General features: G+C 42.4%; 1 protein-coding gene across 3 annotated transcripts in view; it reads left to right on the top strand.

Annotated features, from left to right (window-relative positions):
* The window catches only part of RAI14 (retinoic acid induced 14), a 138,290-nt gene that overhangs the window by 17,219 nt on the left and 104,580 nt on the right, over positions 1-16,491 (top strand). For 2 of the 3 annotated variants that reach the window (XM_046671275.1, XM_046671276.1), the window contains one exon: positions 7,633-7,716. The exons of the other annotated variant lie outside the window; for it this stretch is intronic. In XM_046671275.1, the coding sequence (XP_046527231.1) occupies positions 7,681-7,716 (36 nt within the window). In that variant the 5' untranslated portion in view covers positions 7,633-7,680. The remainder of the gene's footprint in view (positions 1-7,632; positions 7,717-16,491) is intronic. 3 annotated transcript variants of the gene reach the window in all.

Here is a 16,491-nt window from a genome sequence, read left to right as displayed (position 1 = left end):
GGTGGCCCAGGGTTTCGTTGGTTTGGATCCTGGGCGTGGACTCAGCACTGCTCATCAAGCCATGCTCAGGTGGCGCCCCACAGCAGAGCTAGAAGGACCTACAACTAGAATATACAGCTCTGTGCTGGGGGGCTTTGGGGAAAAGAAGAAAAAAAAGAAGGAAACAAAGAAGCTCCCAGAATCTCATGCAAAATCACGGAACAGGCATGTTGATTTGGGGGAATGCTTGGCCTGCCCCACAGCCCTCTCCAGTATCAGGCTGATAACTATCCTGTGAACCTGCCCCCAGGGTTCTATTTGATGATCTTTGCTCTCTGTTGACTCTGGCATTCCATTATTCAAAATGGTCAGCTCCCTTGGCTAAGCTCAGCATGTTCCTGGGGAGATGCTGCATGAGGAGCATAGCAATGAGAGAAGAGGGCAGGCAGGAGGGGAAAAAGGAGGGGCAACCTGTTAAGACTTCGTAGGCCGAATGTGTTGGGTTTTGTTTTTTTCTTTAAGAACTTAGTGCTTTCATATGTACATGGTGAAACCTAATCATTGTGCTGCATTTACTGAAATCCCAGTGCAGCTAACCATGTCAGGGTGCTCACCTTCCTCAGTGCATTTGGGACCAGGGAGAACCATACTGAGGTCAAAGGTGAAGTGTAAAGGCTATCCCGGTGCCTAACCCATATCTTTGTGCTACAGATTCATTCATGAAACATTTATTGATTATATGCCAATGCCCAAGTATATGCAAGATGAAAATCCTACCCTGAAAGTCTGCCATTCCAAAGTAAGCAGGCAGTCTGAGGTGCACATTTTCAAATTTGCTGAAAACTGGTAACAGGATTCTTGAACTCCCCTCCCTCGCATTCAGGGTCTGAAAGGGTCAGAGTGTGTGGGGACTGGGGGGGGAGGATCTTTCTTTGGAGAGAGAACTAGGCAATGATTCCCACCGTGTCTACTCAACCTCACGAGAGAGGCTTATAGAACCACTTAAAGAGATTGGACAGGGGCCAGCCTGGTGGTACAGCAGTTAAGTGCGCACGTGCCGCTTCTCAGTGGCCCCGGGTTCGCCGGTTCGGATCTTGAGTACAGACATGGCACCGCTTGGCATGCCATGCTGTGGTAGGCGTCCCACATAGAAAGTAGAGGAAGATGGGCGCGGATGTTAGCTCAGGGCCAGGCTTCCTCAGCAAAAAGAGGAAGACTGGAAGTAGTTAGCTCAGGGCTAATCTTCCTTAAAAAAAAAAAGATTGGATAGGCATCTGACCCTTGCCTGGAAAATCTAAGATGGGCATGTCCCGTCTTGTGGGAGAACACTGACAAGATGCCTTTCCTTTTCAGCTTGCCCAAATCATGAGTTTCCTTAAAGGCCAGTTAGACCCTTACCCCTATTATGAAGACTTCTCTGATTTTTCTCAGCCCTCAAAGATTCCCATTCTTTGAATTCCTACAGTATTTGACACCTAATTATTAGGTGGTTTGAGATCATTCTCTACTCCCACCCTAGGTCAGTTTCGATCCTCCGTAGTGCCTGCCCAGAGTTCCCATAACCTAAACGTCTGTATGTGTTTAAAATTCTGTCTTACTAAGACGAGAACAAATCTTCTGTGGATAAAGTAATTTGGGTGAGGGGGAATGGTACTCCCTGGCTTCTGCTTCCCAATTTTCTATTCTTTATTCCAGAAGCAGTGACGTAAGTCGTAGGCGCAGCCCTATCCGAGAGGGACAGACTTGGACCAGCTTCCTCCCCTGGGAGGAGTTCAGATGGCGCGAGGTGCTGTGTTGTCAGGGAACCTTTATTGGGAAGGTTGATCTGGAGAGACCTTTTACAGAGTGTATTTGTTTTGCCAGATTGAGAGAACTGAGTGTTTACACAGCTTTTGGTTAAAATTCCATATTTGTTGCAGAGCCATTATTCTCGGAGGAAACGATCAAGTACTTCAGGGACAAGAGGTAGATACTGGCAAGAAGTATTTTTAGTTGCTCACATTTGTTCAATGCCTTCTTCAGTGTTCTGGATTTTACGTCTGATACTCTTTTTGACTTGGAAGAAGAAATTCTGAAGCCTAACTGGGGCGTGCGTCAGTGCTCTGGTGTTCCTGAGGATTCCATAGAAGTATTTCCACGTTCAGTGATGGAAGGATTAGTGAGCGAGAGGACATTGTTTACACTGCTCCTCTAATGCTGTGGTGATTCAGATGGAATTATTTTAAACCACTGCCCTTGAATCCTGTGGTATGCTGTCTTAGATGCTGATGTATTCTTGTGATTCAGGCAAATGTGCCTGTGTGTACAGCTACCATGTGTCTTTGCAAGTTAATGTTCCTTAGTGGTCGTAAGTAACCAGCTAGTTGCTCTCCTAGGATTTAGAGTGTAGAGGGTTGCCTTCTCACCCTCCACAATATTTTGAAAGATTCAAACATAGTCAGTGCTCAAAAATGTTGATCAATCATATCTACTGTACAACATCTCTAGATTATTTTTTTTAATTTTTTATTAAGATTATGATAGTTTACAACCTTGTGAAATTTCGGTTGTACATTATTATTAGTCGTGTTGTAGGTACACCACTTCAGCCTTTGTGTCCTCCCCCCCCCCCCCCCCCTTTCCCCTGGCAACCACCAATCAGTTGTCTTTGTCTGTATGTTTAACTTCCACCTATGAGTGGAGTCATACAGAGTTCGTCTTTCTCTGTCTGGCTTATTTCACTTAACATAGTACCTTCAAGGTCCATCCATGTTGTTGTGAATAGGACGATTTTATAGTTTTTTATGGCCTAGTAGTATTCCATTGTATATATATACCATATCTTCTTTATCCAATCATCGGTTGATGGGCACTTAGGTTGCTTCCACATTTTGGCTATTGTAAATAATGGTGCAATGAACGTAGGGGTGCATGGGACTTTTGGAATTGCTGATTTCAGGTTCTTTGGATAGATACCCAGTAGTGGGATGGCTGGGTCATAAGGTATTTCTATTTTTAATTTTTTGAGAAATCTCCATACTGTTTTCCGTAGTGGCTGCACCAGTTTGCATTCCCACCAACAGGGTATGAGGGTTCCTTTTTCTCCACAACCTCTCCAACATTTGTCATTTTTTGTTTTGGATATTTTTGCCTTTCTAACAGGTGTAAGGTGATATCTTAGTGCAGTTTTGATTTGCATTTCCCTGATGATTAGTGATGGTGAGCATCTTTTCATGTGTCTATTGGCCATCTGTATATCATCTTTGGAGAAATGTCTGTTCATGTCCCCTGTCCATTTTTTGATCAGGTTGTTTGATTTTTTGTTGTTAAGCTGTGTGTGTTCTTTATATATTATGGAGATTAATCCTTTGTCAGATAAATAACTTGTAAATATTTTTTACCAATTAGTGGGTTGTTTTTTTGTTTCAATCCTGTTTTCCCTTGCCTTGAAAGAGCTCTTTAGTCTGATGAAGTCCCATTTGTTTATTCTTTCTATTGTTTCCCTTGTCTCTAGATTATTTTTAATGAAAGTGTCAATTATAGGTATGGTATCATTGAGTCTAGAATTGTGGTTCCCCAATCTGGTAGAGCGTCCAAATAACCTGAGGAGTCAAAGAAAAAAATTACAGGTTTCTGAGCCTCTTTTCTGATTACAGAATCAGAATACCTGGCTGGGGCTCCAAGGGGACCCTCATGTGCTGACATAATTGGCACCACTGCCGTATGAAATAATCCTTGGGCCGTAGGAGGGGATGGGAGTGGGTAGGCGTAGGAGTAGTTTGAAAACAGGAGAGAAGAAGAGAGGGATTTTTTTTCTAACCACTTCAATCGGGGGTGGGTTGTGGTAGAGAAATAGCTAAATAAAGAAAATCTAGGAGCAACAATATTTTAGCATTAAGGGCATTGCTTGTTAACCTTTGTTAACCTTTGAAGTTCTTTTTCCATCAGTCCAGAGGTTTCTAATCTGGAATTTTCCCAACTAAGAATTGGAGAAGGTAATGGAGATTTAATAATCTGTTTTTAAAAATAAAACAGCTTTGTCGAGATATAATTCCCATCCTATTCAATTCTCCCACTTGAAGCATACACTTGAATGGTTTTTTGAATGTTCACAGGTTGTGCAGCCATCATGACAATAAATATAGAACATTTTTATCACTCTGAAAGGAAACCTTATATCCATTATAGGTTATTTTTAATACTCAAAGAAATCTAACTTATTCATAATAAAGCTCTATAGGCTAATATCAAGGTTTTTTGATTCTGGCTAGAATTATGTCAGATAAGAGTATCGTATGTTAAGGTTTGATTCAGAGTTATATTTTTTTTAAAGGGAAACTGGATCCATAAACCCTGTTTGTTGGGTCTGGTCTTTCAGGTGAGCGGGCAGCAGGGCTGTGCATCTCTGCACCTTCTCATCCTCACTGATTGACTTGATGTCACATGATGCTTGGTGACCAGTGATGGAAGCCATGGTTCAGTGACTTCTTTTGGATTGAGCAGGGAGTACACTGACTAATATTTCTGCTCCAGGGGTAAATACACTTTATTCTGCTTGAAATGGGAGAACTTAGTTCAAACAACTTTTCCCATCAATGTGTAACGTTTCATCTTCTTATTGTACTATCCAGATGAGGCTACTGTGCAGTTAATTGAGCTACGCTGCAGCTCTTTTGACTTAAGTATCTTGATTAAGTGACTTTTCCAAGGATTGCTATTAGTGTAACCTCGCTATGTTGATAGATGTCACTTTACTCAAGATAACCTGTAGTCCAGTCTGGGCGTTGAAAGTTTGGGTTTGGAAATTGGAGCTGTAAGATTCCAGCTGACCCAAGGAGGGCAAGTCCCTGATTTACTTGTGGCTCACCTTGGGGAAGAGGAGATGCTGGGACACGGGGAGCCCAGTATCATCTCAGGGGCCAGTTACTTAGCACAGGTCATGGTTTCCAGGTTTTAGATCCTTTGACAAATACAGGAAAGCAGTGCTCTGTTACTAATTTTGATTACCCCCAGCTGTAGTTCTTCTTTCTGAAGTTACTATTCTGAAGGTTTCCAGAACTTCTTTACCCTTGACCTCTATCTCTGTCCTCCTGGAGTCACACCCATGGACCACCCAGCTATGACACACCCAGAGCCGTGACTCCAGGAAGACCTTCATTTCACAGCTAATACCTTCCCCTGGGAATTTTTGGAATTCATTGCTTTGTTTATTTAATCCTCTTCAGACAGGAGGTTGCATACTTCTCATTGCCGTAATTAAAAGAAAAAAGAGGGGCCAGCTCAGTGGTGTAGTGGTTAAGTTTGTGTGCTCCACTTCCATAGCCTGGGGTTCACAGGTTCGGATCTCACGTGCAGACCTACACAACACTCATCAAGCCACGCTGTGGTGGCATCTCACATTAAATAGAGGAAGATTGGCACAGATGTTAACTCAGGGCCAATCTTCATCACACACAAAAAAAGGCAAAGACAAACAGAAAGAACTAGTACAATGCTCATGACCTCAAATAAAAATCTTACTCACCTCACCTAAGACATGTTCTCTGACGGAAGGAATGCTTTGCATGTTTACATCTTGGTGGGCTCCACAGTTTGTGTATTATCCAAGCTTTGACTTCTCTCTTCTCCCTTTCCTGTTGCATGGGTTTGGCCTCTTTTCTTGGTTATTAGCACTTCCCCCAGAGGGTGGAAGGAATTGAACTCAAAGGATGATTTCCATTTTCTAGCTACAGTTGGTGGAGAACCATGAGCCTATGGCAGTTGGGAATGTCTGATTATCATTATTTCTACTTGGATTCATCAAAAGGTAGTTTGTTTTGACATGAAAAAGGACTGTTTTATGTACCAGCCCAACTTTGGCAAGTGTATTCCCTTATTCCATCCACCTCAATTCTAGGTTCTCAAACTTCAGTTTGCAAAAGATTCCACCAGGGAGATTCCTGGGTCCTGTCCCCTGAGATTCAATTTTCATGGGGTGTACACTAGGATTTTGCATTTGACAAATTGTCCACAAGTCCTTCTGATGCAGATTAACTAGGGGTCGACTTTGAGAAACACTGTCCCAGAGTTTGTACTTTGCTGTTCAGGTACCAGTCCAGCTTTCTCTGTGGTTAAATCCTTGGCAATTAACGACACACTGTAATTACACATTCTGTCACTCCTGCCTAGGCTGGGTGCACAATGCTACTGCAGACTCCAGGTTAGGGTCATCAAAGTGCTTTATGATGACCGGGTTTTAATGCCATTCATCCAGGGGTCCTGCTTAATGGCAGCAGCAATAATGAAAGTAAACACATTAGAAGTCAGAGAGTCACTGGACAACTTCTGGAGGCGGTGACAAGGACATCAGGAGGGATGAGCACAGCCATTCAGTTGCTTGCCCCTTTTCCTCCTCTAGTTGCTCAGATCAATTAAGTCCAGAGTGATAAGGATAATGGCAAAACATGAGATGACCTTGAAAGGCTTCTGAAAAATATGGTAACCATCTGACCACTATTTCTTAGTGCTCAAGTGGGTAGTATGGTTAAATTTCACCTGTTGTCACTTTCTGTCAGGTGAGGCTTAAAGTTATATTTATTGAGCACTTATGATCATATATAATGGGAACGTGCATGTAGCTTTTCTTGCCTTTTTGTCATAAATGCAGAAGTTGCACACTTTGTACATTTTCCAGGTTTAAGCAAGAAAAAGATAAAGTTTGTCCCGTATTTTAGCACAGGATTCCACTTTCTGGTTTTAGTTTTAAAGCTGTAGGGCAGTGGGAAAAGCATTCAGCTCCCAGTTAGACTTTGGGGTCTGGTTCTGAATTCTATCATAAAGAGGATTTGTGACTGCAGGCCAGTTTCCTAACTGAGGGGCTCCATTTCTACCTCGGGGAAAATGAGGGGTTTAGACGGGATTAATAGTGTTAACTTTTGAAGAGTGACACTCCCCCTCCCCCCCTTGCAGAATCTGATGAAATGTAGGAACTTTCTTCCCTTAAAAAAGTACACATACTTAAGAAAATTACATTCACTTTCCAGGGGACCATAGACTCCTCCTAAATAAGGTTATTTCTGACGGCTTTTCCACCTCCAACTCAGGATTGCTGGGTCCCCCAAGGACCTGAGGAGTCTTTCACTGTTTAAAGTGGCCTCTTGAAGAATGAGGTATCTGATGAGGGAGGTTTGTTGTTCCTGGCATTTTTCACTAACTGCCCTGGGCATTTAGGAGGGGGAAAAAAAAACCACACTGAGAAAAGTAAATAGGGAATGAATGGCATCTGGAATATGAATTGCTTTCCTTATCATACTTCGCTATTGTGGCCCTTCCAAAGGAGGCAGATGGAATAATTGTAACGTGAAGGATGTACAGAGGAATTAGTTCAGCATACAGATACTGTATTTTGTACAATGACAGCTAAGCACTTACTTAAACTTGTTCTACTTTTAATGTTTGGGAAGTTGGGATACAATGTAAAGTTTTGGTTAACTTGAAAAGTCAGAAGGTTCTAGGAAGTGTGTCATGGGTGGAAAGAACCTATTCTTTACCACGTCTTAGCTCTTAACTGTGACCACCTTCCTAACCCCACACCAACCTCCCGCCCATGGCCCAAAGTTATAATCCAATCAGGAAGGAATATCTGTAGTGTTTATTTGGAAACCTAGTAGTTAGTTTCTTTCTTTCTCTGCTTAGGTGTTGAAAAGTCTCCTCTAGAGCTTTGGAAGGCTGAATGATCTCAACATGAAGAGCTTGAAAGCGAAGTTCAGGAAGAGCGACGTAAGTACCCCGTGACTCATGGTCTGGCTGCTCCACCCGTGCTCCTGGAGCTGGAGAGTCCTCTACCCCTGCCTTGATAAGGCGCTGGGTTAATCAACCATGGAAGCCAGACGTGCTCTGGGTGCTTAAGGTGGCTTTTGTGAATGGCGTGCTCCAGGTTCCTTGCTGTTTCTATTGTCTAGCCTTCAAAAATGACATTTCTTAATACCTGGGGTCTGTGCCTTGTAGAGAAACAGTCAAATTAAACATCTTAAAGAAAATAATCGGTAAAAACCTCAGCATTTCTAAAGTCCCCCCAGTCTGACTCAGAATGTCATTTTTAGAGGAAGCTGGTCTCAGGAGTGTATTCACACGGTTTGTCTTTGGCTTTTGGAAACTTTTTAGCTCTCTGTTAAGGCTTTTGTGGTAAAACAACAATATCTATTGCTCCCCGGACCTTTACACCCCTTGAATTCCTGGGGTTCTTACTCGTTATCCATCATAAAAGATTGGATTGGAGGAACAAGCTATGATGTCAGAATTATGAAACAAAGTCTCCCAGTGGAGAAAAATAACATAGCAGCGGGATTATACACAACGCTATTTTAACAAAAGGTCACCTCATAAACCCTGCTGGGATTCCAGCCTTGTACTAGCTGTGATCCAGATGCTTGGAGCAGAATTATTGAAGGGGCGAAATTCACGGAAGAGTATTAGATGGAAGCTGAGATATGTCACCCTCATAATGGGCTTGCTCGGTTCTCATTTAAAATTAGATAATTAAAGGTGAACCTGGATTTTATTGCTTTGCCATGAATTATATGACAGCTTGGCACAATTGCATTTTTTGCAATAAATGGAGGCTGCATCTTTTATGGCTAACATGTCACACGCATACCTCCTTTTGGCTGAAGCTTATCTCCTGAGGCTGCATCGTGACATGTAAGTTACTGCCCTGATAAGGCCCAGACCAGGCGAGATGCTTGTGGGATGATTTAAAAATGTTGTCTTGCTTAAAGATGGTTAGAACAAGAAAGGGTTTTTAGGAAAAAGTTGGTCTCACCTTCTCATTCTTCAGGTTAGTTAACTGGAACTCAGAGAACGCGACGTCACTTGGCCAAAGTCATCCAACTAGCCTGAGCCAGCGAGAGGCTTGGTCATCTGACTTCCTTAGCCCCTTGTCCCTGCCATTCCTCTGGGAAACCCCATTCAGCTTCCTCCTCTGTCTGCCACCGTGTGATGCTCCGGCCTACAGATCTCATTTAGCTTTCAGTTAAGAAGGAAAAGGCAATTAAATGGAAAATGTTGCCCAGTTGAGCAGATATGGGTTTGTAAATTGTGTGACCAGGTTAACAAATGTCTTTTCCATTCCAAGGGAATTTGGGTAGCTTCCGTTTATACAAGTTGAGATTGTTTTAACAAAGTTTAATCAGTCTAGAATTCCATCAGCTATCATGGGGGCAGGGGGAAGTGATAGGCACATAAACTTTTGGTTTAAAAATTAAGAACTGGTGGCATTAAAAAGGGTGTTGCCGGAGTCTAGTTTTTAAATAAAAACAAATATTTCCATGATAAAAAAAATCACAGTAATAATGCTATTAAAAGCTTCTGAGATTTGGCAGCAGAAAGGCTGTGATTTTGGCAGTGCTAAGAGACGAAATGTTAGAGGAGAAAGCTTGGAGGAGGGGAGCAAAGGAAATTGGTATAACGGGACCAAACGATATCAAATGGCTCCCCAAATTTGTCCCAAATTGCTTCCCAGAGTCACACCAGTCTATAGCCAAATGGAGGGAATAAAAACAAAAAAGAGGGGCTGGCCCCGTGGCCGAGTGGTTAAGTTCGCGCCCTCTACTTCTGTGGCCCAGGGTTTCACCGGTTCAAATCCTGGACATTGCACTGCTCATCAGGCCACGCTGAGGCAGTGTCCCACATGCCACAACTGGAAGGACCCACAACTAAAAACTACACAACTATGGACTTGGGGGATGTGGGGAGAAAACCAGGAAAAAAAAAAAAGAAGATTGGCAAAAGTTGTTAGCTCAGGTGCCAATCTTTAAAAAGGAAGAGAAAGAAAACAAGTTCAAACTCCAGTTTGTTCATCAGCCATGTGATAATAATAACGAACCGGTATGGAGTATTTACTATATGTCAGGTGCTGCCCAGCTCTTTATGTGAAATCGTTCAATCTCACCACCAACCTTATGTGGTAGGTATTATTGTTGGGCTCATTTTACAGATGAAGAAACTGAGACCCAGGGAGGTACAGTAACTTCTCTGGGTTCTTAGAACTCTTAAGTCGTACAACCAGTTGTGCCAAAGTAGCCCAATTCCAGAGCCCAGGTTTCCTGAAAGAGGAATTTTGGATGGAGCTTTGATTTTATGAAACTGTATAATCTAGGGGGTTGCTTGGAAAAGTGACTTTGGACCTAGGGTTGTGGCCTTGGGCAAGTCTTTTACCTTTTGTGAACCTCAGCTTTCTCACCTGAAAAGTGGGGAAGATAATATTAACCGTATAAATTTGTCATGAAGGTTAAACGTGCTAATGTATGTAACACATCTTAGAGCCTAGCGCCCTGGAGATAGTTGGTAAATATTTACTCCTTTCTCTTAATCAGAAACCCATGATAAAAAGTGGTTTGAAAGCGTCTATGGTCTGGAGGGCAGAATAATCTGGGAACAGCTGCTGCTTCTGGAAGCTTGATTTTCAGTGCATGCCTTTCGGTTTGAATTTTTGTGTGTGTGTATATGCACAGACATGCATCACTTGTTACAAGAAAAACAAGTTTTAAACTATTTACATTCAGTTAAATGAGCCATACTAAATCTTCCTTACTTAAAGTGAGGGGTCTCTCTCAAAGAATGATCCTAAACCATCCGCCACCAAATTTTCCTGCTTGTCTTTGTGTGAGGCTGAAAGGAGAAGGGGGAAGAAAGGGTTCTTTGTGTTTCTGGGGGGTAGGAAGATGAGGGACCGCAGATCATGTTCGCGCTTTCATAAAGAGAAGGCAGGTGACCCGTTGGTGCGATCGCATTTCAGCCAGCCTGTTTCTGGGAGGTCTGCAGCCAGATCAGTTTGTGGCAGTTCAGAGCAAAACCCAGGAGTGAAAAAGGACAAGAGTGGCCCAAAGGAGCCCCCCGTGGTTGGCCTTAAGGCCCCATTGCTACTCCGGGACCATCATGCGGGTAGATTTAATCTGAGTGTCTTTTCTAGAACACTTGACTCAGATGGCTACCAAGTCAAGGCAGGTTTATGTGTGTGGAAAAGGGGAATGAGCCCAGTTCTGTGTGCTGTGGTTAGATAATGTCATTGTCTAGTTGCTTTCACCCCTGAACATATTTGAGACCCTGCAGATAACCCGCAGAGGCCAAAGACAGCTGTGGAGCTAAACACTTTTCCTTCTATGGTGGATGACATTTTTCAGTTCAAATTTATAGCTTTATTTTGGGCGTCCTTGAGCTTGAGTTGGGTACTAGAGAAGATACGGAAGAAATATGAAGTATGGTTCTTGTCTTTAAGAAGCTCATAAACTGAGGTGGGAGGAGAAAAATTACACGCGGGAAATAACTAAGGCAAAATACAAATAGTATAGATTATAGATAATAAGGGGACGTTTGAGATGGTCTAACCAGTTGTTGAAGTGTGGGGTCTGGATGATAAATGCTATAGATATTCAGACAGGGATGAATCCCTGGAAGAGGGAGAATTTGGGGGAGCTTTACAGAGATGGTGCTTCTTCCAGGCCTTCAGGAGGGGTAGAATTTGGAGGGATGGTTGGGAGAGGAGGAGAGGGTAATGCAGAGGAGCCAGCCGTGTAGCACAGTAGGTCGTCTCTGTCTCAAAAAATTGCCTTTGACATGCAACGTAGTAATACTTCAAGAGCCCTGGAGAGTACCCTTGCCATCACTCTGAGGCTTTTAATAAGAACACTGTAAATTTTTCATTCTAGTTTTAAAAACGGATATTCTTTAACTTTTATGCTTATAAAATGAGCACAGAGTTCTAAATCATCTTTATTTATGTCTTTTATGACTATAGTTTGAAATGGCTTCGTTACCTCTTTAAATATTTGCAGCAACTAGTACGTGGTTCCACATGGAAAAATGAGCTGTCATCATGAGAAATGAGGCCAAGAAGGTTGGGATTTCCCTTTGCTAATAAAATGCTCAGGCTTCTGGAATTTCTTTGTAAATGCCAATTTTTAGTGCCTTGAGTGGAATGGGTGGAGGCTGAGGGATGGGAAATGGGATTGAAAGATCTTTGTAACAAATTGTGAGAAATGCCTCTCAAACATGATTGAGCCCTTCAGAGTTTACTTTGTGGGTGTGTCAAATTTTATGAAAGATTTGTTCCCAATTATGTTTTCATTGTAATAGAGAAGCAGCGGATATTCCATAAAAAAAATCAAAGCGGCCAATTCAAAATGGCTGGCTCCACGAGAGATTAAATTGATGGTGTTTCTTTATGTAGCAGCTACTAACAATTGTAGCTTTCAGCCAAAGAAGTGCATGCACCCCCTGAATCTTGAAGAACCAGACACATCCTGCTCAGACAGGAGTTTGAATTTGTGGCCTCTTGAGAATAGCTCTCATGAAGATCAATAATTGGTATCTCAGCCAAGGTATTTTTTTAAGGCGTTTTTAGTCGTTTATAGTTAAGTTTTTACAGATGCCCAGGCCTCCCTCCCCCACCACACACAAAAATGGGAATATTTAAAATCCAAGTCTCTCGGTTGAAAGGACTCTTCTCCAAATCTATTGTAAACTAAGGCTCTTTTGTTCCTGGACATAATTTTAAAATACATCGGAGATGCCCTTTTTGGGTGGAGGTATGAGACTTGTAAACTTCTGGAGAGAAACGCAGCCAGGTTTGCTACATATTTTCCAGGTCTTGTCAGCCTTCCTAAGTGAGAAATCTGTTTGCTGCCTGTGTTCACCTTGTCTTAGTTTCCTAGGACTGCTGTAAACAAAAACTGGGTGGCTTAGACAGCAGAAATTTACAGTGTCAGTTCTGGAAGCTGGAGGTCTGAGATGAAGGTGTTGGCGCGATTGGTTCGCTGTGAGGGCTGTGGAGGAGAATCTGTTCCGTGGGTCTCCTAGCTTCTGATGGTTTGTTGGCAGTCATTGGCTTGGAGTTGCATCACCCCGATCTCTGCCTTCATCTTCACATGGTGTTCTCCCTCTCTGCACGTCTGTCTTCAAATTTCCCCCTTTTTATAAGGAAACCAGTCGTATTGGTTTAGGGCGCACACAAATGGCCTCATTTTAACTTGGTTACCTTTGTAAAGGCAATCCTATCTCTGGATCAGGTCGTATGCTGAGGCACTTAAGACTTCAACTTATCAATTTTGAGGAGGTACTCAATTCAACCCAAAACATACCTCCGTGCCTTTCCATCCTAGAACCATTTCTCCAAAGCCCTGGCACCCCCTCATTGAGCGTACCTGCTCACTCAGAGACCTTAGCTCCACAGTTCCTGCATCTTTTGGACTCTTTTCAGTGTCCAATAGAGTGAGGCCAGAGTATCACAATTTTTTGGTGGATGTCACTGCCTAATGTGTAATATTAATAGCAAGGGTCCACATGTATTGATCGCTGACCTACTACAACAGAAATAAGAGGAAGAGTTCTCATTTATTGAATGCTTACTCTCTGCCAGGCATTGTACCAACTCCTTTATGTGCTCTTTATCATGTAGTGTTTACAGAATTCTATCCAGTAAAGACCATTGTTATAAAAGCATTTTACAGAGGAAGAAATTAAGGTTGAGGGAAGTTAAGTAAATTGGCCAAAGTCACACACTTGATGAATGTCAGAGCGATCTGAACCCTAGTTATTCTTGACACCAGAGCTTGCACTGTCGACTGCTGCACACACTTGCTGACACAGGGCATTCAGACCCCTAAATTCCAAGGCTTCAAATTGCATGAGATAAATTCTGCTCTATTGCCCTGAGCATAAAGACCCATACAATGATTTTGCATCATTGTGAGTGCTACCCATAGTGGCAAAGCTCACCAATATTAGTGTCATTCCCCATGCTAGGGGAAGATCTGGGGAAATCCTGGGTGGTTTGTTTTTTGAGAGGCAAATGCACTTCACACATAACTTTTACAGCAAGAGAGAACAGATGCTACTTCTGCTCTTCCACTGGAGCTGATAAAATGTCTATTTCTAAATGGAGCCTCCTTTCTGGCTAACAGGATCACAGCTTCATTCTAGTTACCCCTGACCGCAATTCCAGGAATTCTTGGTTAAACCTGATATCATTCCAGCTGTAGCGGAAGACCAATATGAAACTCAGAACCTGGGAAATCTGATAGTTTACACAGGCAGTGAAGCATCTGGGTTATTACCTCTTATCTCTTTATTCTGAATTAATTACCTAATCATTTTGAACTATCACTGACCTCCATGTTTTTTGTTTGACAAATTCTTGTATGTAACTTCTCTTTGGGGAGTGAAATAGGAATTGCTTCTAAATTCATTCTGTAGAGATTTTCAGTTGAGTTTGCACCCAAAGATCTTTGCTGTATAGAAGTGATTATTTTCATTTAAATGGCAAAAGATAGCACCATTAGCCAAAGGTCCAGTATGTCTATAAAGATGACGTTAGTGACTAGCCTTGACTTTCCTTTTGTTTGAATCCCTACCTCCTTTTAAACAAGGAAAGTCAGTGTGTTCTGATCAATTTGATTATCCAGTTATTAGGTTTTTTGTTTGTTTGTTGTTGCTTAGGAAGATTTGCCCAGAGCTAACATCTGTGCCAATCTTCCTCTCTTTTTTAGTATGTGGGTCACCAGCACAGCATGGCTGCTGACAGAGTGGTGTAGATCTGTGCCTGGAATTCGATCTGGGCCACCGAAGTAAAATGTGCTGAAATTAAACCACTAGGCCACTGGAGCTGGGCCTCCAATTATTCATTTTTATCACATTAGTGAAAAATATGTTCATTTTGGTGAAGCACTGCCTGAAAAGATTTCATTTTTTATTTTCTCAAGAGGGAAAATGCTTGATAGTCTCTACCTCCCTCCATCCTCCTGGGCTGTCCAGTGGGCTAGCTGGCTTGGACGTGTAGAGATTTATAATGTGGGAATAGAACAAGAAAAAGTCAGAGGAACCGCATGTTCTCCTTGGATGAGTTCATTCTGAGATGTATTTCCCACTGCTGCGAATGTTTCTATGGCAATTTTTCAAACTTGGTCTATGCTTTTGGAGGGTTTTTTCATGGCAGTCAGAGTGAATTCATGAAGCTGCTCACTCTTTGAAGGGTTGTTTCATAATTGAGAAGCCACAGGGTCCTTCTGTGAGGTCCTAATAGATATATTTATTGTCATTTAGGATAAGCTGTTGTAACAAAATACCCTGAAATCAAATAAGACAGAAGTTGTTTTCTTCTCAAGTAGAAATTTCAAGGCTTCCAGGGCCAGCAGGACAGCTCTGCCCCATAGATCAACCCAGGGATCCAGATCTTTCTGTGATGTCCTGCAGCCATCCAGAGCTGTGCTGTGAATTGTAGTAGCCAGTCGCCTCTGGAGCGCTTAAAATGTGGCCAGTCCAAATTAAGATGTTCTGTGAGTGTGAAATACACACCAGATTTCAAAGAGTTAGTACTAAAAAAAGAACGTACAATATCTTATAATTACACATTGAAGTGCTAATATTCTGGATATATTGGATTAACTAAATATATTAAAATTCATTTCACCTGTTTCTTTTTATTTTAATGTGGCTACTGGAAACTTTCAAATGACTTAAGTCTTGCATTATAATTCTTTTTGATACACTGGTCTAGGGGTTGTTCATGTTGCATGTTTGGCATTCAAGTCTTAAGGAGCCAGAAAAATGAAACACAAGCATCTTCCTTTTTAAAGGATGTGACCTGGAAGGTGCACAGATTATTGTCCTCACGTGGAACTGACTGGAGGAGCTTGGTCACATGCCCCTGCCTAGCTGCAAGGGAGGCAGGGAGGTGGGAAAGCATTTTCTCTAGCTGGCACCCATGAAACCAGCTAAATCTCAAGGGGCAGGAAGAATGGACACCAGAGAAGATTAACTCAGTTATGGGTTGAATTGCCGTCCCCTCCCCCACACAAAAGATAGATTGAAATTCCGACCCCTAGTACCTCAGAATGTGACCTTATTTGGAAATAGGGTCTTTACAAAGATAATCAAGTTAAAATGAGGTCATTAGGGTGGGCTCTAATCTAATATACTGGTATCCTTGTAAGAAGGGGAAATTTGGACACACAGAAAGACATGCACAGAGGGAAAACACCATGAAGAGACACAGGGAGAATGCCATGTGAAGATGAAGGCAGAGATCTGGATGATGCCTCTATTAAACCAAGGAATGCCAAAGATTGTCAGCCAACCACCAGAAGTGAGGTGAGAGGCATGGAGCAGATTCTCCCTCACAGCCCTCAGAAGGAGCCAACCCTGCTGACACCTTGATCTTGAGCTTCCAGCTCCGAAACTATGAGACGATAAAGTTCTGTTGTTTAAGCCCCTCAGTTATTGGTCCTTTTTGCAGCAGTCCTAAGAAATGAGTATCCTCAGCCACAGGCAATTTCTACAGTGAGTCTCATCTGAGAGTTGGATGACAAAGCTGTGCCAAATGTTTTTAGTTTTGTTTACTTTTACCTCACAAGTGAATATGGGTTGCTATTTGTCCAATTCTGCATTGTTCTCTTGGTGGAAGCTTGTTGCAGTGTGCTGTTTCAGGTGAGGTTAAATGCCTTTTCCATGTTAGAAATGGAAACTGCTCCTGGGTGTCACCAGCCAGTGACATTAGGTTAT

This window comes from Equus quagga, chromosome 9 (genome assembly GCF_021613505.1).
Source record: "Equus quagga isolate Etosha38 chromosome 9, UCLA_HA_Equagga_1.0, whole genome shotgun sequence".
NCBI classification, from domain to species: Eukaryota; Metazoa; Chordata; class Mammalia; order Perissodactyla; family Equidae; genus Equus; species Equus quagga.
This window is presented reverse-complemented; position numbering and strand designations above follow the sequence as displayed.